We start from the raw sequence: 25,383 nt of genomic DNA, 5'->3' as shown, positions 1-25,383 counted from the left end.
GAAAGGTCTAAAAAGAAGTGCCTGTGCGACAGAGGGTGGGAAACCGAGGGGAACGGGAGTCGGAAGAGGGGTGGACCAGCCTCGAGCAGGGTCGGGGGTAGAGATGCGGGGATGGGGATGGGAAGGACGGAGTGTGAGGGGAGGGGGGGCAGGGGGGGGAGGAGGAGAAGATGCGGGCGAGGAGGGTTGGGGGGGTGGCATGTGTATAGTTTGGGGAACGAAAATTGGTGTCGTCGGAAACGGACGTGATTTTTCCAGCGGGGGCAGGTGCCGGGCTGGGGAAAAGGCTGATCAGGGCGGGTTGGGGACCGACGCGGATCCCCAGCCTGTTCCCGCATTGGCTCCCGTAAGTTCCCGCGTCATTTTTCTCCCCACACCCCGCTTTTCGCACTGGCAACCACAAGCCTCGATGGACGGACGGGAGAAAGCTCGGATGCTCTGAGAGGATCGCGTTGTGGGCTTTTTTTTTTTTAATATTTTTTTTTCCCCAGCCCCGGACCAACCACCAGGGATGTCCGGGATTCAACCCGAGGATGGTTCCCCTCCGTACAGGAATTGGACGACCGGATCGGAGCTAAACGAAACGCGGGAGGCTTTTTTAACCCCTTCCTCCGACTACGACGATGAGGAGTTCCTGCGATACCTCTGGAAGGAGTATTTGCACCCCAAGGAGTACGAATGGGCGCTGATCGCCGGCTACATCGTCGTCTTCATCGTGGCGCTCGTCGGGAACGTCCTGGGTAAGTCGCGCTCCCCCAAACTTCCCGGTCCCCCCCTTGCCGAGCTGGGGGGTTTGCACGGAGAGTGGCTGGAAAAAGGGGGGGTAGGGGGTGGGGGTGTGTGGTTCGCTTCCCCCGCTGAAAACACGGATGTCCCCATTCGCGGGGGGTAGTTAAGGCTGCGCGGCCAGCGTGAAAACCGCTCCCCTTTGCGCGGGAGAAGAGGGACAGGCGGAGCTCGGTCGGAGGGACCCAGGGATGGGGAGCCGTGGGCTGCCGGCCAGTTCCCAACCCTCGCAGCCGGGCCGAGCTGCTGAACGCCCGTCCGTCCGTCCGTCCGTCCGTCCACGGCCCTGCCCGCCCCGGCCGGCGGCTCCGCCTCTCAGCCCGCCCGGGAGGCTGCTGCTCCATCTCACAGCCCGGCCCGCTCCCATTCATCCGTGAAGGAGGCGGGGGGGGGGGAGGCGGCGGCGGCGGCGGCGGCGGCGGGGGGGGGGGGGGGGGGTTGCCCGCACCACCCCCGGCTCAGCTCAGGCGGGAGGGCAGCGGGGGGCGACCCACGCGTGGTGTGACCGCCGAGGAGCCGGTTTACCGCCGTGAGAACCCACTTAGCGGGAGTCATTTGCCTTTTTTTATTTATATCGGTGACATTTTCATGAACGGAGCGGCACGCTGGCGCGCCCAGCCCTGCCATACGGGTCTTCCATCCATTCATGTTTTTTCCGAAGGATTTATGCATGGCAGGGCCGTCGCTTGTAAGCTCTCTAAGGCTTCCCGAGGCGAGATACAAATAAGATTGCAGCCAAAGGGAAAATTTTGCAAGGCTGCTTTTTTTTTTTTTTTTTTTTTTGTTTCAACGGACTGATGATGCGTCTTTTTTTTTTTCTTTTCTTTTTTTTTTTTTTTTCTGGAACGGTGCCGTAACTGCCTGTAAACATCCAGTGTGCACGTTGGTGAAACCAGTGAGTTTTCAGCCAAAGAGGTTACATTAGAGCTGCTCAGAAGCCTGAGCGCGTTTGCTTGCTCCATTGCTCGGCAGCCAGCTCGACAGGTGGTGTAAAGATAACAGCCCTCGCAAAGAGGGTGTACTTTAAACTAGGGGAAAAAAGTGTCCTTCGTTCTGATCTTGAGCAAAAACTGTTTTAGGAGAACTACCTATGTTTACCTCTTTGCCTCCAGCGTTTCTGTAAACGGGCTGTCCTCTTACCTTTAAAGATTCAAGGTCAAATCTTCAGCCCTAGGAGCTCTCACCCTATTTACACTTTTTTTTTTTTTTTTTTCCCCTGAAGCCAGGAGAAGAGCTTTCCTCTCTGTGCTCTTGCAAATAAAGACGATACAGGTGCTGATGTAGAGCCACTCCTCCCTGACATTTGCGTCGGTTATCTTTTGGCTTGGGATGGAAGCTGGCATTTAGCTGTCCACCCACCTTTCCTTTGACTGGACTGCTGCTGCCCAAGCCATTTGCTCTTTAAACCGCCTTTGTGCATTACACGGACCTCGCCCACCCAAACTGCTGCTTCTGTTTAGGGGCAAGTTGTTTGTGGGGTCTACAGGTGCAGGTGCTCGTTAGCTAAACACTGTCTAATCTTTATGCAAGAAAGCTCATACTGCACTGATTGCAGCTCACGTGATTTTGAGGAGAGAAAAGGATGTGGTCTAATGCTCTTTCCAAAGGCATTTTTGTGAAACTTTATTTGGCTGCCACTGAAAAACTGATATAAAGCAGTACACATTTTGAAGTTTCTCAGAAGCTATTTTTTTCTGCTTGAAAAAATCCATATTCAAGGTTAAGCTGGGATTTAGTCATGGACCTTCTTGAAACAGAGCAGAAGTGGTTCTAAAGAGAGCTTTAGTGGCTAATAGTGCTTTATGCTCTCATCCTTAATTATGCAGTGAGTTCCTCTGCTTATGTTTGACCAATGCTGCTGGACTAGTGTGGCATGTGAAGTCAATGCTTTGATTTTATTTTCTCCATGTCCCATTCAGATAGCACTTAAGTAATCAGGAAAGACGTTTCCCTATGTGCTACTGAAAAATTGTATTTCTGCCTCTTATTTTGATTTGTGCGTTCACATGGGATGAAGAGACTCATTGTGTCCCAGCAGTAACATCTGTGCAAGTGGAAGGCACAGCACATCCCTCAGATATTAGTAATAAACTAAATTGAAGCATCCCGAGAGTTAATTAACAGCCAAGGAAAGAATCAGAAGCTTGAACTTTGATTGACATCTACTGGGCTCTTGAGTGAGCTGCACTGCAGGGATTCTACTTACGGTAGCATATAACAAGGTCTGCATTGCTATTTAACTTTCAGTTTAATTAGGAGAATTGACACACACTGTCCGAGCTGCTGCACAAACCAGCTAAAGTGAAAACAGTTAGCAAGTCCGCATTTGAATGCAAGCTTCGTTATTGCATTCATGTGCTCCATGTCAGTGATTCTCATGTGTGCCCCTGTGCTCTGGGGGCTTACCAGAGATTTCAGTGCAAGCTGCTGTGAAGAAATAGAAGGGTTTAGGACATATTTGCATGAACGTTCAGAGAATCTGAAATCCAGATGATAACATCAGTTTGCTTTGTCCTATTTTCTTCTTCACTAGGTCGCTATTTATCACTAGAAGCAGAATAGGTGTTGAGGATAAGGACTTTCTGTTTTGCAAACAAGACCAAAAGATTTCTTTACCACTGCACAGCAATGAAAAAGCTAATGCAAAACATAGGACTTCTTAATGGAGAATGTATATTGACTGTACAATAAATACCTGTTTCCTCTTTATGTGAAAACATTACAACATTAGTAAAAAACAGAAAACTAGATAATTAAAGGAGAAAAGATATTTTTAGGATGTATGGAGGTCTCTGGTTACTGACATGATCATTCCACACCAACCAGTTGCAGCAGTTGATGACTGGAATAAGACCACAAGGGATTAATAAGAAATGTACAACTCCATACGTTTAACTCAATTTATACAGGTAAAGAATGGGAATGGTTCTCATGGAAGTTTTTCATTTGCATGAGTTAGAACTCTTCCATTGGAATGGTTTCCCTCAGGGAACATGCATTCATCAAAATCAAAGTACAGCAGAGATCACTTGGTTTGATCAAAGACTGAGCGCAGAACAAGCAGCCTTCTGGTGTCCCACCAGCTGGGCTGCTGGGCCTCTTGGCAGCCCTCCCCAGGACTGGCAGGACCTGAGATCCCAAGCACACACAACCTGCCAGCACCCAGCTTGAAAGTCCTCAACAATACTGGCTCCCAAGACTAAGAGACCATGCAGAACATCAGTGAGAGACTTCAGAAACTTTCTTTACTCACACAGTTTGGTGACACTTGGTTTTCTTTCCAACTCGGAATGAGGCCAAATTTAATTGACAGAGAATTACTCTTCTCTGGATTGCTCTATTATTTATTATCTATTTTACAGTAACTGTTAGTTACACTGAGTTCTGTACGGAACCTAACTGTGGTCCTTTCCTCAAAGAGTTCATAGTCTGACTCATAGATCTCGACAGCATTCATTTCATTTTTATGCATTGTAGTTTGATTTTTTAGGGCTGGAGAAGAATAGGTTTGTGTATGGTTCTAACACCAGAGTCCTGGTCAATGCCCATCAATAGGCAACTGTCTCAAGTGCTGCTCTCTTACAATTTTAAAGGTATCTGGTGAATACTGAGGTCTATGCATACATGCATGTGTTAGTAGAATTGGCTAAGTCATGTATTCTGTTAAATGGTGCCATGATCATCATGAATCCTATTTGATTGCCATAGATGAGCCATATTTCATTTAATCACATTTTAAGTTATTACATTTAATTTTTTTCCGGATTACTTGGGGAATCTGGCACTGAAAGGGCTTTACTTTTGTAATACCAGCATGAGAGTCACCTTTATATGTTGGATGAATGATAACTAAAGCCACTTTCCTTTACCATTCTTCATGTAGAAAGGCATCTCTGCCTAGTGTGAATAGTGCAGTCCTGTTGAACCCATCTCTGAAAAAGGGCAATGTCCAAAGCTGAAGGAAGGTGAGCTGCAAGAGATGTTTCATGTCTCGTGTCTTGAACAGTTTCGGTTTTGTTTCATTTTACTTTCAAGATGTACTCCTGCTAAACATGTGGAACTTTTGAAGAACTTACCCCATTTAATTCTATACATTCTCAAACCTGTTGGAGTGATAGTTCTGAAGACCAGCTCTGCTATTTAGACCCAAAACAGGTGCGACCTTTATGGTGGCAGGATATGCTGCCTAGTATTAATTTTATATTGTGAGTGATGTTTGGAAAGAATCATCTACCTATGGAAGAAGAAAAGTAACTCAGCAGAGCTGTTCAGCAACTGCACAACCCACGACAACTAAGAACAGTAGAGCCCTGTCTGCCGGGAGCTGAACAGAGACTAACACATCTTTCCCTTAGGTCGGTGAAGTGCTCTTCAGACAGAAGCGTCTTTGGGGCATTACCAAATAAAATGAAATCTGTCGTCACTTCCTGCTTACCATCATTTCCATTACTTCCAACTCACCATCTTTCCAAAAGATGGAAGGTTTTGTTTGGCATGATTCTTTGTTTTTAAAGCATTGTTTACTTTCTATTTTGCATGTCAAATGAAACAGGGAGGTTTTTGTTTTGTTTTTTAGGACATTAGCAGCTGATTTACTTACTGTACATCTCACTGTGAATTTTGTCAGAGAAGAGCTAGAATAGGCCATTCCTCAAGGGAAGGAGAGCCAGGAGCTGAGGGCAGCAGCAAGACTGACAGGGCAGTGTACTCACCAACATAGTACCAGAGTGCCTGAGGGCATGGCAGGGCTGGTGACCTTCAGCAGCATTCAGTCACCTCCCAGCAAACTCCAGACAAAACCATAGCGATGAAGCAGGTCTGAGGTTAAGCCAGAAAGTCAAGTCAGTGGGTGAGGAACACAATCAAAACCAGCAAGGCACATGCATATTTACAGTGTGGTCTTTGCCTGAGCTAAGTGTGAGGACCTGAGCATAAATCCAGCTCCCAGGCAAGGAGGGGACCCCTAAAAGAGGTGTCTCGCATCTTTCTCTGAGAACTCTGATCCCAGCTTACATGCTGTCCCATATCAAAGCTGGCCTCCAGCCCAGACAGCCAACCCCTGGGTAGGTTGGAGACCCTGGGGGTGCACTGAGCCCTGACAGAACTGTGTTCTGTCCCCTGGTTCTCAGCACAGTAAGACAGCAAGGACTTTAGCCCAGTTTGGGGAATATTATATTGGCAATGTGGATTCATGATATAGATTCAGAAGTTGTATACTATGCAAAATATTTGGTGTAGCCTTTTACTAGCATAGTGAATTGTTTTTAATTTGTGTAGTCTAAAGAAAAGGCATTCTTACATCTATGTTAGAAACAGACATGGACGTGGAAGGGTTTTTCCTAGTCAGCTCCACTCTACACTGACTGACAGACGCATTTTGAAGCATATGGTTTCCTAGTTGCACAGCATTTCAGCTGTGGAGCATTCCTTGATTTTAATGACCAAGTTTAAATTGAATCATAGTGAAGTGTGAAATCTTTTTACTGTAGTGTCATTTGCAGTATGACAGCTATATTTATGGCCCTTCCATCACTAACATGAAGTGTGTGTAAGGATTTTGTAGGCGTACTGATACTATGGGTAGAAAAATAAGTATATCAAATGTGATCATGAAATAACTGGTCATTCAGTATAGCCAGCTCTGCAGGGATGACCGGGGTTGCCAATTAATACTTGTAATGGTTTGTGTGTGTATGTGTGTGTGGTGGGACAATTTAAAACCAATCTGTCTGCTCTAATCAGTACAGTTAGCTCAGAAAGCTGTTTGATAGTACCTTGTACTTCCTCCAGAGGTGACAAAACCTGGAATTTTTGACAGTCTGTTTTTATAGCATAGCTGATCTCCTGGTAATATCTCCCATTTCCATAAGATTGTTAATTGTCTAAGATTATGTAATGTGACTGAGTTAGAAAATGAATCTTGAGCCAATCAGATGGCTGTGCTATTACTCCCAATTGTAATCTGTAGACATAAGCTTCCTGCAAGCAGAATTTAATTCTTGTGTTCTGCTCTAGCACTGTAATAATAAGGCAGTACAAAAAATAGAGAGGTGGGTTGGAGAACATGAGTAACCCACAACCCTCAACTCATAAGGCACTTTAAAAGCCTGAGTACAATAGAGCACTTGGTAGCTAGAAAACATCTCAGAAAATATATTGCTGCAAGCAAACTTGCTGTATATCTGTTTTATCTATGTAGACTCTCACTGTCTTTTGTGGGAGACAGTTCCCCTTTAGTACATATCAGTGAAGCTGATGTTCAACAAAATACTTTAAGATGTCATATGTTCAGCGTCATGCAGCTGTATTTCTTACAGTTTCAGTATTTTTCCTACAGTTTTACTAAAAAAAAAAAAAAAAGTGATGAAACCCACACATATATACTTGTTTATGTGTGATACGTAGGGAGCATGACCTAACCACCTACTCCTTTTGTCATGCTTCCATGATTTTGTTTGAATTTGTTGCCACACCTACTGCGTCTTGTTGGAGAGGAGTTATCACCTCGCTGGCAGGCTATGCAATTCCTTTGTGTGTGCAGCCCAGAATATTGTGCATCTTTTCAGCTGTAGCGTCACATATTCAAGGACAGTTCTTATCTGCTGGATATTATTACCAGCTGTAGGAATTTTTTCAATATTTCTTTCATAATAAATGTTATATAGAACATGTCTTTTTTTTGTGTTGTTCTATTACTTTTTCAACATAAACCAGGTCTTATGTTGGATTTGTTTTTTCAGATAAGATTAGTTATGTAAAAAATGAAGTAATGTGTGAGTTTAGAGCTTAATAATGGGTAAGAGATGGACATCCTAGGAAGTAGATATCATCTTCCCATTCACAGAGGAGATTGCTTTGGTTTAGATCTTTTGTTCTCACTGTTGGTTTCAAAAACCCCTAATTAAAAATCCTCTGCAATTTAGTTAAAGTGCTTCTCACCCCTCAATCAAGTTCATCAATAAAGTTATTGAAAGACTCATGGAAAGCCTTCCTAAAACAAATAAAATAAGCACCTAATTTTCAGACTCTTAAGTTAAAGCAGAAGAATCCTCAATCAGGAATTGTTCATAATGAAAGTAGTTTCAATCACAATGTTTTTCCTTCCAACAGTGTGCATCCAGTCAGTGCTTCCACAGGGGCTCTAGCTCTCCAGAATCCCACTTGGTAGCCTATCTACTCAGCCTTCCTTTCAACATGATGGTGTTGCTCAATGCTCCACCACCCAGACCTTGATTCACAGTTGGTAATGACATCACCAAAACGGCCCAAGGAGGAGAGTGCTGTATGAAGAACTAATTCGTTGCCACGTGGAAACAATTTTTTTTTGTGGGGGTAGGAGGTAGAGAATAAATAATGTGTAACTCAAATCTACTTAACACATTTTTAATCGCTGTTTGATTGTAAAATATTGTGATGGAGTGAAGCTCCTTAGAAGTTTTGTGCCTCATGCATATGGAGATGTTGATGACCAGTGCTTATAATCACGGCATTACTTCCAAATGACTGCTGGATGGCCATATTATGGTATTTTAGTCAAACAACTGTGATATTGCATTACCAAAGCAAAATAAAATAATTGAAGTTTAGTATAATGGGAAAGAAAATGATAATTCTTTGTTTACATCCATCTGGGATTTATTATTCACCAAAAATGAGATACGAGATAGTGTCGCTCATTTATATAAGGATATGCCAGGTATCGCTAGTTATGGAAATTAAGTTTTTATTTTGGCCAAGAAGTTGCACTGGAAGATGACCCATTGAATAAGAGGTTGACAAGACTTTTGGAGTGTTAGGGAAAGGATTTAGGGTTGACATGTGAAAAACAAATTGACAGCTGAACCAGCAGTCCACCAGCGGAAGGACTGCAGCACAATGTTTAATATGCTCAAGACAGCGTAAATCTTCCAGGAGGCAACAGCTGGAGCCTTTGTATTATTTTCATATTCAGCTTGAGATACAATGGGCTATGCTAATTGAATAGATGGCATTATAGCCTCTAATTAAAATGCCCCAGGACACTAAACCAACAGGGATTAAATTTGTATGTGAAAAATAACAATCTCACCATATCATCGTTTTTTGAGAGGGTTTTTTTCTTCAGGAATATAATGAGGTAGATGAAGTTTTCTTGATGGACTTCTAACAGCACTTGTCTTAAATTTTAACTTTGATTTAAATTTTTTATGTTTAGTCGTTCCTGGGACTTGCCTGTCAGACTATTTTGGGGGTAGGATACCATGAACTTTTGGGGGATGGGTTCTGAAAAACCAGCTTCATTGTCACAGAACGGTCCTCTCCTGGGGAAAGCCTCCTCAAGTTTTTCCAAATGCTGTCAGCCTGGCAACTCAAACTAGTTTCCGAGCCTTCACTGACACTGTGTGGCAGAGGTAGGAATAGCAACCCTTTTGCCTAAAGGTTTTGATTCTGGCGGAAGAAAATGAAAGCATCAACAGTGAGATAAAGGATTTATGAGATTAATAAGCATTAGAAAAAAAAATAGCTGCTCTTTGTGAAAGGTGGCCTGAAGGTTTTCATTTGCAGTTATTAAATATAAATTTGAGTGTTTTTCAGAAAATAAACACAAAAATACAGAAAATAAGAAAATACACCGGCCAGGTAATTAGGTTCCAGCACACAATAGGTGTATGTGTCTGAGTTACATTTATCTCCCATTTCTCTACCGCTTTTTTTTTTCAAATTCTGATCCTCTTTATTCAATGTCTGTGTTAATACCTTTTCCCCACTTTCTTCCTCACTCCTATTTATAGCTGGGAACATCAAAGGTTCCATTAAAGATTTGCATATCATGTTAAATTGAGGTTTTATTCAGAGCAGGTTTTAGTATTTCATAGATTTTCAGCAGAAGTCTGAAGAACTCAGTTTGGGGCACTACATTGTGCCCTCATTAGACATGCATCTTCTTAACTCTGTGGTGTCTCCCAGGTTTTTTAGGAAGGCCAGTGCTGGCCTCATCTCCTATTTTACGATTTTGGAGCACTTTTTGGTAAAATACGCTCCCAGTTGAGAATCTTCACTACCTTTCTCATCTTTGCTTCTCTTCCACAAGCTGAGTGGAAAGCCATAGCTCTCTGCTCTTTCACTCTGGATGGTATTTTCCACTCCACGGAGCTCCTTTGTCTAGCACGTTTCTTCAGGGTTTATACAGGAGCTGAGTGCCTCCACTTCTCTAAAGAACTACCTGAGATGAAAATGCATATTTAAAGGACTGAGAGTGGAGAGTATACAAAATGCTTTTGTTCTGATACTTGACTAGTAATAATATATTCAGTGGCATAGTCACACAATTTTGCATGCCTATAAAATAACAGTTTTTGAACACAGGCTAGAGTGTCTTTCTCAATGATCTGCTAGATCACTGGTATATCAGTGAATCTGTTGTCCAAGACTACTGAATAACCTTGTATTGTAGCAGACTCAGAAAGACATCGAGTCTGGAAGGCGTATTTTGAGCTAAATTTCTGTCATTATACCCTTCTGTCCTATTCAAATAACTCATAGCAAATCCTCACAGATCTGTTTAGCCTTGCACTGAAATAAAACATTGCCAATGCTTGCACAGGTTGAAAACAATACTGCAACCAGCAGAGGGCAAGGAATGGGCAGAAAAGCTGGTTTATTGTAAAAACATATCATCTTTAGAGGCTTTTTTACACAAACTCATTTTTTGTATACATTCATGGAATAAGTTTCTGGGATACTCAATTATTATGGTAGTATGGAAACATGCTAATTAAGATGGTCTTGTGCTATGTGCCTTACAAAGAATGGAAAATGGTCTATGCTGCAAAGAACAGACGAGGTGAAAAGGGGAAACACATAAGCATAAACAGAGAAATATATGGTAACAAGTTGTCCTGCATTTCTATGCTTTTAAATTATTAGTTTTTCCACCTTTCCAGTTCCTCTTGCCCCCATAGAGTAGAATTCAAAGGAATCCAGAGCTACTTTCCGTACATTGGCTTCTCTGCATACGGCTACTCCCTGAGTAGCAAGGGGCATAGTCTTTTATATTTCTCTGAGGAAATAGCAGGTACTGGAGTTCATCTAAATTCCATCCATGTTAAGCCAGTGTGATCTGGAAGGCTTAGTACAGAGCTGAGAATTAGGAATCCAAGTTTCTTATTCTGTGTCTGATTTACTGTATGGCCTTTAGCAACTTCTGTTCTGCACTTTACTTTACTTGCATCAAAGATGAAAATATTTTCTTAGCTCTCTGGGGTATCATGAGGTTTCATTTGCTGATACTGATAGGAGGCTTTAAACACATGCAAAATGCTATTAATTGATTTCTGCTACAGTTTGCTGTCAATGAGATTGACCTCACATTCGTTAACTTTATGGATTTGTTTTACCAGAAATAATGTTTATGTGCAGGTGCTTTCCCCAAACAGGTCAGTACAGGAATGAGACTAGGCCTTGCCAAGTGTGTACATATCTGCTTAAACCTGGCACCTTTAGGCACTGTCATCCTTTGCTGGAAATGATGCACTTGTCTGAATCAGGTAGAATATAGGACTGTTGAAACCATAGCGTGGGAACAAAGTAGCTAAACTCTGAACTTTTAAAACAACGTTCTATTTAACTTCTGACTATTGATAAAAGAAAAAAAAGTACAGAAAAATATTGCCACTTAATATTAACTTTTGCCTAAGTACAAGACAGGACCACACTTTCAATATGAATTGCACTCAAGACAAAGAACAAGCCAGAAGTAGAAGCCGGAAGTGTTAACATTATTGAAAGTGAAATGGTGTTTGCATTTTTTTTTCCCCAGCATTGCATTTCCAACTGCGAACAACATTCCAGAGGGGCAGCAATGTATTATGTTCCCTGTTAAGTGCTGCCTCTGAATTGTCAGAATGTAAGTTATAACTGTAGTAATCCCATGCACCAACCGACGATATAAAGTCCTGGATAGTTATATTGAAATTATCATGCTATGCTACAAAAATAATTGCTTTAGTAGTTAACTCAAATCACCTAAATGCAAAGCAAATGCAATTAATATTAATTAATATAGTGCTTTACGCTTTTGATTTGTAAGCCTTGCCTTTCTGAGGCCACAGCTAAGAGAAGCTGAAATTCTATATTCAGGAAGAAAACAGTAGAAGAAATGGATACTGTGGGAGATTTTATCGAGCAGTGAAGAGCTTTGTGGAGGGGTTTTGACTTGCATTTGCAAGAGTATGATAGATGAATATCAAAGATTAAATTTATACAAGCTATAGAATTTGGAAACATCTACAACATGTCGGAAGATATGAAGAACATCTACTGTGGCATAACAGGAGTTTTAGATGAAATTTGGAAGCCTATGTCCTAAAAAGGCAGTTGATAAAATCACCTTCTCTTAGGGAAACTGAAGGCCACCTAGCCTCTCCCTCTCTCTTTGTCTTAAAATACCCCTAAATGTCTAAAGATAGCCCTCGTGAAGAAGCACTTCAATCTCAGCTCCTGCTAAAGCTCTAGTCTTGAATTAGTGTTGCGCCGATTTTGGTCACTGCACTCTGACAGCAAAGGTGTGGTCCAGTCTGAAGCCCATCCAGAGAACAGCAACAAGGATGGCTGCAGAAAATGACCAGCAGTAAAAGATAAAGAGTTCTGGAGTTTTATAGTTTGAAAAGAAAACTGAGGAAAGATGCAACGACAATCTTTACATACATGAAGCATTGCTTCAGGGAAAAACTATTTTTCATTGCTGCCTGTGTACAGGAAAAAAAAAGTTATATAAATAGCAGCAAAAAAAAAAATTAGATGTTAGAAGACTTTTTTTTTTTTTTAATAGGGGAGGTAATTAAACACTACAACACATTTAAGAGAGGCATGACATCTTCAAATATAACAGATTTTAAAACGTAAGCTTGCCAGCAAGGGCTTAGTGTTAGTCTTGCTGTAGTTATGTTGGTCTAAAGACGTAAGCAAGACAAGTTTTGTGGAATGAAGAAATACATTTTATTAGATCAACTGATGCAGCTGGAAGATGGACACAAGCTTTCAGGCACACCATCCTTCTTAGAATCTAAAGAAGTATCTGATCTCAAGGGCTTACATGCCTTGAAGTCTGTGTCATTTTTTTTCCAGCTGTTTTAGCTACTTTAGTAAAATAATGGCTTGACTCTAACTGTTTCCATTTTAGATTTGGACAACCTCTTGAGGACCCTTCTAATTCTTTTCTTTAGCATTCTGTGATCTGTTTAATATAGCTAAAGTAAGCCTAGTGCTATATCCTGACAGACTAAGAAGGCTTAGAGTCTTCATCCAGATTTGCATGATGAATGAATTATTGTTTACAGAAGAACCTTTGATGTACAATGAATTGTACTGTTTTCTTACAAGAAGTACTGGAGTGTTTCTGGAAAATTTTGTGTATCAGTTTTTAAAGAGGTTTTGGTGACTGAATCTAAAACATTCAAAAGCTATTGATTGCTACAATCTCTCAGAGTTTTACTTCCAAATTTATTAAAAAACTTTAGGCTAGTTTCTCAAACTCAATTTTGGTATTTTTAATGTATTAGCTTATGAATTTAGTGCAACTGTGTTAAAGGACTGATTCGCCTCATTTCTAAAAGCCTTTCAAATTGAAAAAGAGGGAAAAGAAAAGATATAAAACAATCTTTAAAGGCTCATCTTATAGAGTGTTTGCTGCATGCTGCTTTTGATCACAGTAACCATCACCAAAAATATACCACATTTAAAATGGGTAGCACCTAATACTGCAAAAATTACCTTTATTTACTTACCTCAAATCACAGTTGACCATACGACTGTTACAGATTCTCTGCAGATGTAATAGATATATTATGCACAGCAAAATGTTTTATAAAATGATGGTAGTCTTGATACAGTTTACCAGATTCCATGTAGTAGCAATTTGAATTAAGCATCACACTACCATAAAAAAAAAAGATGAACTTCTACAAATGCAAATGTGTATTGTCATACACTAGAGCCAATGGATTAAAATAGGTATGAAGAATGCTGGGTGAATAGCTAGTGAAAAAAGTACTTACAGTAAAATAAACTGGTTTATGTATTAATTATTTCCTTTGCTGTGGTCTTTGGAAAACTGCTCTTTGTGGACTAAGATTCTCTCTTCGTGTACACTCTTGTTTCCACTTTAAAGGAAAATATAAGGTTCTTACACTGAACTGCATATTCAAATAATCTGTATTTAAAAAAGTACACAAACGTTTCCTTCATTCTGCAAAACCAAGTGTTTTCCTATTGAAGCATTCCCTAAGTCAGTTCCATTTCACTAACTTGTATTTCCCAATTCAGTTTGCATTGCAGTGTGGAAGAATCATCACATGCGGACAGTTACCAACTATTTCATAGTGAATCTCTCTCTGGCTGACATTCTGGTCACAATTACTTGTCTTCCAGCAACTTTAGTAGTGGACATTACAGAAACATGGTTCTTTGGGCAGTCCCTCTGCAAAGTGATTCCCTACTTACAGGTATTATTTTACTGTGTTTGTGTACACATTACCCATGTTACAGAAAAGAGAAAGAATAATAGCATCTTCCTAATAGTGGTAATCTGATAGAAGTCTATGCCTGCCACTGAAGTAGATATCTCAGGGTAGCTGCTGAGGATTAAAGGACTGTTCCACTTGTGATCATGTTCATGTTTAAAAAATACTGTTTGGTCCGTCTCGTTGTTAGACTTAGGCAATACACTTTCTGGAAAATTTGTCTCATGCTCTTCACTTTTTGTAATTGTTTTAATAAACCAGAGGGGATGTAAAGCAATAAAAATATCTGTAAATAGAATTTACAAACACTGGTGGTGAGGCACTGAAACAGGTTGCTCAGAGAAGTTGTGGATGCCCCATCCCTGGAGGTGTTCAAGACCAGGTTGTATGGGGCTTTGAGTGACCCGATCTGTTGGAAGATGTCCCTGCCTACAGCTGGGGGGTTGGAACTACGTGATCTTTAAGATCCCTTCCAACCCAAACTATTCTATCATTCCATGATTCTATGATTCTAATTACAGTCATTTATACTCTGTGAGTGTGGACCTAAACAGCTACACAAGTGTCCAGGACACAGAATACGAATTTCTGAAGGGAGTCTGGGATTTCATATATGTTTAGTGACTTTGCATATTTTAGAAGCAGTCAAAGTATTGTGGTTCACTGGGAGCTGGTCAGATTGTCTGTCTTGAGCAATAATTGCCATCACTCATTACCAGTGGACTTAATTAGCTATGAGATCATTTCCATCAAAATGATCGACAAATACCTTTTCTAAGAATAGGTGGTTAAATGAACTGACTGGGCATACTGGAATGACAAGTAGTTGGCCTTTCAGTCATTATAAATCAAAAGAATTAAGCAGAATGCTGAATGTATGCAGGTGATCAGCTCTGTGCCTCCAGCATATTTTATATTTTGAGCAGATACCTGTATGGCTGAGGAGCAACACTGTGATATCTACTTGATAGAATCAAAATCACAAAACTTGATTCAAAGCCTCCATTCCACTGGAAGAAAATCCAAAGAGAAAGATCACCTAGTGTAGAGAGTAAAAGAATAAAAGCAAAGTGATAGGTTATTTCCTATGCTGAACAGAAGGTAAAATGACTTAGTCTGCCTTAAGCTGGTTGACTGGGGTTTTTTTATGAGACCTTGAATTTCCATTGTTCCTGTGAAAACTGAAAAGGCAAAATGACGGTACTGGTATCCAAATATAAAATCGAAAACAAGCTAACAAACAAAATTGTTCTACAAAGAAAAAAAGATCTAATTAGTTGTCTAATGCTTTAAAAGTAATTTTTCAGATAAAGTTTTGCAAATTCTAAGTCACATAAATTTGCTCTTTCAGAATCTGACCGTGCTACACCTGCTCAGTTTGGGTAGCACCCTAATCTGTGAATTGTCCTGTTGATTCTAGTGGGACTACAGCAGATGAGGATATCTGTTGTAATTCTGTAATAAGTGATTTTAAAAGGAACCTTTTCCTGGGAATAATTTCTATTTAATAATTTCAGATAAAGAGCTGTGTTGAAAACAGAAATAATTTTTAAAACTCTAGAAAAAAATTTACAATAAATAATTTTTAAAGCTCTGAAAAAAAATTACATTTACATTTACCTAATATTTCCTTTTCTTTAGACAGTTTCAGTCTCTGTGTCTGTACTAACACTTAGCTGCATTGCTTTGGATCGATGGTATGCAATTTGTCACCCTTTGATGTTTAAAAGCACAGCCAAGCGAGCAAGGAACAGCATTATAATTATCTGGATTGTGTCCTGCATCATAATGATTCCTCAGGCTATTGTTATGGAGTGCAGCAGTGTGTTCCCAGGATTAGCCAATAAAACCACCTTGTTCACAGTGTGTGATGAGCACTGGGGAGGTGAGTGTGTCATTGACCATAAAGACTGAATTTGTACTGCTGTTATGTAATAAAAATATCAGGACATATTAATATGCAGTCAAGTTTTAAAACATATCACAAAATGTTCTTAATTATATAAGCTTTCCTAGAACTACCATTTTTCAAATACTGTGAAATTGTATTTTCTTTTGTATTGCTAAGGCTTAAAGTACATTTGAAACCAAGTTTAAATGAATGAGGCTGGCTTGTGTCTTGACTATGTTAATGTTTCCCAGAGGGCAGAAATGTTCCCACCCTTAAATGCTTATGCTTATATAATTCTGTGATCGATAGACATTGCAGGTTTTCAAAGACTTTAGTATTTAGCCTTAAGACACGAGAACAGAATTTCTGTTTACCTGACATATTGTTTTTGCTAATTGCAGATATTTGACTAGTCTTCACAGATATCTCCTGGGACTTCAATGAAAATTGCATATCATTACAGAATTTATAGAGATGTCATCAATACAGGGTAGCAAGTTAGCCCACAATACGAAATTGGTCATGGATAAGATAATTTAAATAACTTTGTAAATGTAATCAGTTAGAAATTATTCTATCCAAGAAGTGTAATCCTGCCTTTCCAGGTTAACTTTGAATCTAACTTGTTCTGCATTTGAATTCAGCTGTAGGAAGCCATAAGGGTTGCCAGGGAGCAACTACTTCTATTTTGTCTCCATTCACAGTTAGTGGTGTTAGCCACCCACCCAAATGGTTCAGACTCAACTCTGGTGGGCTTTGGCACAACTCCAATGCTAATAGAGCGTATGAGTTACATGCTGTGACTCTGACACTGGATATAATGACCATCAGTAATACCATGATTCACACACAGGAAAATAAAGCCAAGTTTGCCAAAACATATAACTAAAAGGTGCCTGTTTAATAGTCTTGGGTCAGACTAAAACACAATCAGATTCTTTCCCAGAGCTGCCTCTGTAGAAGAAGATTCCAGTCCTGTGAACAATTAAGATAAAATGCAACTGAATCACCTGTACTTAATTATGATGATAAATTAGTTAGCTTGAACTGCTGAGGGCTGTTCCATGTGCTGTTTTGGAAGTTCCTTGCCTGCTAACAGTCTCTGCAGGGCCACTGGGGGTTTAATGAGAAGTCATTGACTATCAGATTCCCTGTTCTTTATCTCCTTCATCCCAGTTAGTCCTCTGGGACAAGGAACTGGACGGAGACGGCCATTAGCTGGCACTGATTGCAGACAAAGATGTGCTGAAAGTTTGTAGGTTAGAAGAAGGCTCTGTTAGGCTATGAGCATTGTACTTGCTGTTTCACTGGAAAGGACACATCGGCTCCTTGTTTGAGTGTTCTTTCTTCATCTGTGAACAGTTTTGTAGCCCAGTCTGCTGCTGGATGCTGCAGTATTTGTGTGACTGTTTTCTTTCACAGCTTTTACTCCAAGTACAATTTGTGTCCGCTCCTTTTGGCTGCAAAACTAATTATCCATGCCTTCATCAATTCAAGGTCAGATCTGCGGCAAAGATTCTTTTAATCAACTGAGGAAATTAAAATGATGTAGTCAATTAATTGGGGAGTCAGGAGAGCATTTCATCAGGGAATGTAATCTCAAAATTGCCAGATCTGCATTGGCCACTTTTTGATTCACAACAGGAAAGTGTGCTTTTGAACTACAGAGCCCACAGTAGCCTTGGAACTATTTTAAAGAGTGGTTCTCATTCAGGGCTGCGCTGAAGTAGTTGAAGCCCACAGATACGCCCGAGCTGAAGCACCCATTAAACAAAAGAAAAAAACAAAACACTCCCACTTGTTTGCAAGACTCTACTCCTATGGAGTGTATTTGTCCAAAATGAAATCTATTGATCCTCAGGTTATACTGTGAGCCTTCACTTGGATGTTTGGAGAGGTAGAAAGGGGTACAACAAAGGCAAGTACTTATGCATAGAATTAAGTTCTTTTTGTGTGTGGCTTCAGAAATGAAGTGCTAACACTCCAAAATGATTTTGGTTGTTGGGGTTTTTTTTTAATTTATATTGAGCATGAAATGAAAATATTTTTACATTAAAAATATGTTAAAGTTTTCTGAAATGGGAAGTTTTTCATCTCACTGAAAGATAACAGCCCTATTTTTATCCTGCTGCCTTTTTAATGAAGTATTCTTCTAATGACAATACACCATCATTGCTAGTTATTCTGCTGGTGCGTTTCAGCTATCCATAAAAAATAATCCTCTCCGATTTCTAATAATAGCTTATCATAGTAACTTGAGAGAAGCTTTGTAAGTGTTAAGTTACAAGTATGTTGCTCAAATCATGGAACTGCTTAGTAAAAGTAGAGTTAATCATATGTTATCTATGAGGATAAAATATAATATATATACCTTAACATCCCTTTCAGACTATGGAGAATAAAATGTCATTAGCTACAAATAATTTCTATTCAGTTGAAAATGTCTAAAGAGAATGAGTTGCACAAAGGCATAGAAAATGCAGTTTTTCTACTGAAAACCAGGGTTTGAAATCACAAAGGCCCCCAAACAGAACAACATGGATAACAGAGCAGCAGTTTAAAGACTGGTGAGCCTTAAGGCCAAAAGAAGGAATAAAGAGCTAGTATTTTAAAAGAAAATAATAGCATTTTTGTCAGATTTTGTTTTGCTTTTTGTTGACTATGGGAATATCGAGGGTCAAAGAAAGCTAACTACGAGGAGGTTGAAGGAGAAAGAAATTCATGTTCCTACAAATAAATTATATTTGCAAAGAGGAAGTGGAGATGTAGATACTGCACACGCTCAAGAGACCCTGAGAAAATCCTACAGGAGAGCCAATTTTGAGGAAAAGGATTGTATTTGGGTGTTTACTGCTTTGTTTAGAACCACATATAATTTATGCTACCTAAAATTAGAGTATGTCCGATGAAATCTTTGCAGAGCATCATGTACTCCATATGTCCCAAGGATATTAAACTCTGAATTGTCAAGCTTGGGACTGCAAAAAGGAGGGTGCTTTGTGACACTTTCCAAAGTATTTTGGAAGTCTATTCTAATTCTGGGAATTCAGGGCCACTGAAACATGAGGTGCTATGGAGGACTAATGGGAAGCCATGTCCAGGAAAATGTCAAAGATGCCAAAGCAGGAGACAGCACAGTACCCTCCCCAGACTTAGGTCCCACTGCTGAAATCCATACAAGTCTGATGGGTGTCTGGAGGGAAAGTCTGACCAACACTGTGACACTTGGGCTCCTTAATGGTGAACAAATAGTGGCCACCCTGACTAAGATTTCAAGCATGCTGTTGGAGAGCTGCCAGTGACTGCAAATGGAGCAATAGCTCAGCATAAAACAGGGCTCAATTTCTTTTTAATTGCTTCTGGCATTCCTGAATATAAAATTCATTGCCAATTCTAGGCTGAGGGTTTTTCATTTTGAGTCCTGTCTAATAACAATATTTTATTTGGGAATGCAGAAGGATCCAACATGTGACCTATGCAGACTCACTTAAGGAGCCAGTGTTGGCCACAGTTCTATAATAGTCTGTAATTGCTATGTGCTGAATTTGATGATAAAGTGCCAAAATAAAAGAAACATATATTAAAATGAGTTCACCATGTGTCCAAGTCAGCTAAACACATTCTCTTAGAGCTGTTTGTGAAAAGAGTGTTAGCCAAAGTGCATTAGCCAACCCCTTTGCAAATGATAAAAAGAATATGGAGGTAATCCTTTCCCAAAACTACATGGTTGAATGGAAACAAAGGGAAGATTTTGTGTTCCATTTCCTCTTAGACTACTCATAAAATAGTACAAAAACATATTGTCTTAATTCTGGAAAACAAATAGCTGGAAATTGCATTATTACATGAAGGTTTATACATCCTGTTTATCGAACTGTTTAGAATTTAAAGAAAAAACTGTGGGACATTTTAATGCAGAAAGTCAGAATATTGCTAATACTAAAATTATGCTTGGTTTTATCATGAATTGATAACTGGCATAATATGTCAGGTTTGAAAATGTAATTTTAGTATTAGCTAACTAAGGTTGGCAAGGACTGTGTTGTATGGTTGAATTTTCTCTGCTGTGAGCACCCACTTCCTAACAACCCTATTTATAAAGCTTTATTCTAAAAAAGTACACTATTTTACCTGCATTGCTTCTTTATATTGGTAACTCCAAAACCTCATAAGTATCTTCCTGAGACAAGGGAACCTGGGAACTCTCTACTGGGGTTCAACAAACTTGATGGTCTTGTTTTTCCCTATTCTTGGGGAAGCTGTCAAGAGTACCAATTTCATTATGCACTGATGGCTTAAGGGAATATTTCATTTGCTAAACATATCACAGCCTTTTGAGTCTGGGTTGTCTTCAGTTTGTGTACATATGTATACGTATATATATGCATGTATATATGTATTTACACAAATATAGTAGAATTCTGGCAAAAATCCAGAAGCTGTAGTTTCAATCTGCCACTTCCTTGCTTCATTGAACAGCAGTCTGGGACTGGAACACAGTGCTTAGAAGGAAGCTTTAGAAAACTTTAAGGTTTGCTTAATAAACCCTGCAGCAGGTAGAAGAATGCTTGTTTTAGAATACTGATCCTTTATCAGGTGGAATAATCGTACTGCACAACTGGTGCTGAGTAGGAATGCCAATCCCACCCCAATCCAGTCTCTATGACCACCTGTTTGCTTTATGTCCCCTTCCCTCTTTTCAGTAAAACAGTAGCCAGTGACATGAAAATAATTAATTTATTCTTAAACAGACGGTTACTCCAGCTATCTCCCCCTATCCCAAAGCCCATTAAGTGACCATGGAAGGCAAAGACATTTTTCTCTGCTCGGCTGTGAGAGGTTCAGCAGTCCCAGGCAGGCAGCTGATATATCACCAGGACCATAAACTGATTGATGTTCTCATTCAAGGAGCCTGGAACTCACCCGCTTGATAAATGAACGGTGTCCCAAACCAGCCCTTCTTCCTTCTTGCTGCTGTGATTATCAAAACAGCTTTAAAGCTTTTCTTTGGCTTGAGAAGCTAAACAGAGTCATGCTTCTTAGCAAGAAGTTCTACAAAGGGCTTTGCCCTGGGTGGAGGAGGGACAGGTTTCCTTTGATGTTTAGCAGCTGGCACTTTCCAGGTGGCTAAACTTCAAAGGCAAGTGTTAGGATCTTCCTCCAACCTGGTCCATCAGTTCTTTGTAGATAGCTAGTCTCATTTAACATTTCACTTTACTTGGAATGCTAAATTGGAAGCCATAAACTCCAGATGGCCTTTTAAATATGTACTGTCCTTCTACCTGAAAGGGGCCTGGCTGCCTGCAGAGCATTGATGAGGCAGGTGGCACCTCCTTCTAAGCAGAAAGAATGTACTTTCAGCTCTGACCTCCCATGATCCTAGTAAGGCACGTTACTCCAGTTTCTCCTTAATCTCTCCACCTATGAAGCATGAACGTCGGTATTTCCCCATCCGACAGCACTGCTGTGAGGCTGCACTTTCTGAAATGGAAAATCAATTCTGAGATCATCAGCAAATACACAAACACAGTTTATCAGCATTTATAAAAAAAAACAACTTACCCCAAATGATCTGCCTCCCCTAGGGACACTGAGAAGAGCTGCTAATTAAGAGTTGGTAAATTGATTTGCTACAGGATCTTAGAGCAAGTAAGGAGCCAGGTGCTGCTCATCTAAATTTTTTGAAGTCTGATCCATCAAAGCTGTCAAGTACCAATGGCATTGTTTCTATTACCTTTGCTAGCAGTGATCATGGGCTAGATTGTGCTATAGCAAGATACTGAAATTTTTCTGACTGGTGAACCAGCTGGCTCTTTGAGGCCCAACACTGAGTGTGACATTACAGGAATCTGAGTTTGAGGTCGAGCCTGGAGTTAACATGATGGTGTACTTCTCCCAGCTGTGAGAGTTATGGGCCAAGTCTGTGTATCTCCCTGTCTAATCAAACTCTGGGGGACCCTCCTGGCATGCAAAGGGACTGCTTGTTTGATAGGGTCCGCAATCTCAGTCTCTTTAAAAGGCAGAAAGTAAGTTTGACTCACTAAAGATTTGATTTCATGCAACTCTTTTTTCCTTTTTTTTTTTTTTTTAATTAAAACTAAATACAGAATTTTAGTTGCAGATCTCATAATCCTGAAATGTTGGAAAATTCAGGAAATTAACGTAACAACATAGAGCAACCTGCTCTAGTGGGAGGTGTCCCTGCCCGTGGCAGGGGGGTTGGAACTTGATGATCTTTAAGGTCCCTTCCAACTCTAACCATTCTATGATTCTATAAACATTCATTCTTTACTCTAGCCCAAAATGCAATGTTTAGGATTAACGTGCAGTCTAACTGCTCATATAGGGCACAGTTTCTCTTCTGCTATGTATTGTCACTCTAGGTAATGTTCATTCCTTCTCTGAGGCCATCGATAAATGTTAAGGTGTAATTGATATCAACATTTGGTATTACCAAACTACATTTGATATTACAAAAGTGAAAGCAAGTTTTCAAAGCACCTGCCGCACATTGTGCTATAATCTAATGATTCAGCTTATGATATTACACACTTAAAAACACAGTACACTCACACCGTTTGTGAGATGTTTGTCTCTTAGCAAATAATATTCATAAATTGTCTCTTGAAAAGAGATACACATGAAACTAGAACACAATGGTAGCAAACTCATTATTCTTGGAACTAAATCAAAAATAAGCTTGGAAATTTCCTAAGTTTAGAGCACTTGACTGAATTAATTCTATTTTTTTCCTGTAATTGTGATAATAAATCACTGATTATACCTTTAAGACATATTTATTTTGCCACCAAAAAGAGATTTGAGAAATGTCTGTCTCTCCTCCCGTTAGTATCCTCTGTGCTGTAGTCTACATTCTTTGATTATCGGTGAGAGACTGTGCAATTTACTCAGGGACAGATAGTAGCCTTTGCAGAATTAAAACTAAAGACAGCCAAACAACCTGTTAAATACATCAAAGATGAGGTAGGTTGAATAATTGGTTAGCTATTGTTAGAAAATGAAATTTTCTGTCTTTCGTTGATTTAATAAAAGCAAAACTTCTTTGTACCTAAAGCAATACTGTGATATGAAAGCAATAATGTGATACAAGATAAAAGATGCTTGAAGTAAAAGCATGTTTATAATAGAAACAGAATGTATATACAGGTGATCAAAAAATCAATCCTGACCATGATATTATTGGATAACTTTTCCATTATAACCTATTATGTTTGAAAAACACATTCATATCTATATAAATAATTCAGCTTAAAGGGATTTTGAAATGTATGTATATTTAAATGCACTTTTCCTGTTTGAATTCTCTTTCCAGCTGAAGTTTACCCCAAAATGTATCACACGTGCTTTTTTCTGGTGACGTACATGGCACCACTGTGTCTTATGGTGTTGGCCTATTTGCAAATATTTCGAAAGCTGTGGTGTCGCCAGGTAAGTGTCTTAGACTAGCTCTATTTGCTTGCTGTTGTGACCATGTGCAGATTCCTGTGTACAACCTTCTTCTCTGTGTGCTCCATGTTGGCACCTGGGACATGGATTTCTACATCCAGCACTGCTGCCACGTTCAGTGGCACTGCTGGCTTACAGCCACCTTGGATAGGCACTGAGATGCATTAAAAAATGAAAGCAGTCAGGCTGAATGTAAACCCCTTCTTGCTCACGTTTACGAAGGGCTTAGAGGAAGAGAGAGAAAAAGGCAACAGAAAGACTGATTATAGCCAGAAGAAAGACCTCTCCCATTGAATCTGAAATGCTTATCAAAATACCTTAGGTGACCTTATTTATACTGCTAAAATCTCCTGTAGCATCCAAAAGTTAGGTTTAACCTTCTCATTTATTTAGTAGTCTGTACAATTTTTTATTTTTATTTTTCATTCTACAAAGTCTCAGGTTCATAGCAGGTCCAATTGGAAGAAAAGTTAGACTAGAAAGTCCAGCTATCAGAACTGATGTGAAGCTGGCTGTGATCAGCAGCATTAGATGTGAATTATTGACAAATAATTGGCATGATTTCTAGTGTGAACATCTTTTTTTTTTTTCCAAGCTTCAAATTAAACATACAGGAAAGAGAAGAAAAATACTGAACAAAAAAGCCACAAGCAAGCGCACAAAGAACATTTGAACTGAAGTGGCAAAAATAACGTGACCTTTTTCGGGAACATTTTTCCACCTCCAACAATTTGAAGTGGTGTCAGCTTGAGAATCATATTCTGGATGTGAGCTGTAATCTGTCATACATCCGTCTATGGTTCCCTCTGTTGTCTTCTGCTTTGTCTAGAATTTATCTATGGCTGTAGTTCCCCACTGCCCCCTGCCCTCTCATTCTGAAAAGGACAATAAACCCATCCTGTTGAATACGTGATGCAAGATAGTCTCTCTCCTGTCCTCTCAAATGGCTCTATCCATGGCTGACATTTCCATCAAGATATGGGCATGAATCATTTCTCTCTCCCCATTATGTCTGATGCCATGCAATTTGAGGCTGTCCTGGCCAGGGCATAGTATCTGCCACATCAGGAGCCTTTTCCATGCAGTTCAAATTGATCTATCAGAGAAATAACAAGTAGACTTTAGATTTCTGAATATATATATATGTTAAAAGTAAAAATAAAACCTTACACTGACAAAACATCATAATAGCAATTATTGTTGCATCTAATCATATTTGGTTAAACCAGAGTTGCTTTTTATCTTGGTGTTTATCTTTAAATTATTATTTTTGCTTTTAATTTCATACACTTATAAGATTAAATAACAAGATAGTTTGAAGGTAAAAATTAACCTTTACAATTTGAGGGGACTCTTCACCAGAACAAAGGCTTTGCTTGATTAGTTTTGAAATTAAGTTCAGTCTTACATAGCTCTGAGACGCTCTGCATTGCTGAATAGTTTTCTGTCCTGTAGCAACCCATAACCTTATCACCATATTCTTCCTTAACCTTCTCTTCTGTATTTTCTTTACAATCTACCTAATCTCTCAAACTGTCCATTAATTAAGTTAATGCAAACCAATTGTTCTTAACCTGCATGTAGCTTGAAAATACTGGTTCAGATTCAGAGCAGAAGTGGAATGACTGGAAACTAAACTGTTTTGTTGGGGTTTTCCCCCAAATTGTATTAGCTGGCCTATTTCTTCTTCACAATATTTCTTCTCCTTATACACCTTGCATGCTGACAAGGTTAGGATGA

General features: G+C 39.7%; 1 protein-coding gene across 1 annotated transcript in view; it reads left to right on the top strand.

Annotated features, from left to right (window-relative positions):
- Nucleotides 1-511: 511 nt before the first annotated feature.
- HCRTR2 (hypocretin receptor 2) overlaps nucleotides 512-25,383 on the top strand; it is a 33,007-nt gene continuing 8,135 nt past the window's right edge. The window contains exons 1-4 of the mRNA XM_074153791.1: nucleotides 512-740; nucleotides 14,089-14,267; nucleotides 15,927-16,170; nucleotides 23,510-23,625. Coding sequence (XP_074009892.1) covers nucleotides 512-740; nucleotides 14,089-14,267; nucleotides 15,927-16,170; nucleotides 23,510-23,625 — 768 coding nt within the window. The remainder of the gene's footprint in view (nucleotides 741-14,088; nucleotides 14,268-15,926; nucleotides 16,171-23,509; nucleotides 23,626-25,383) is intronic.

This window comes from Numenius arquata, chromosome 9 (genome assembly GCF_964106895.1).
Source record: "Numenius arquata chromosome 9, bNumArq3.hap1.1, whole genome shotgun sequence".
NCBI lineage: Eukaryota > Metazoa > Chordata > Aves > Charadriiformes > Scolopacidae > Numenius > Numenius arquata.
The sequence above is the reverse complement of the archived record's forward strand: the minus strand, read 5'-3'. Positions and strand labels throughout refer to the sequence as shown.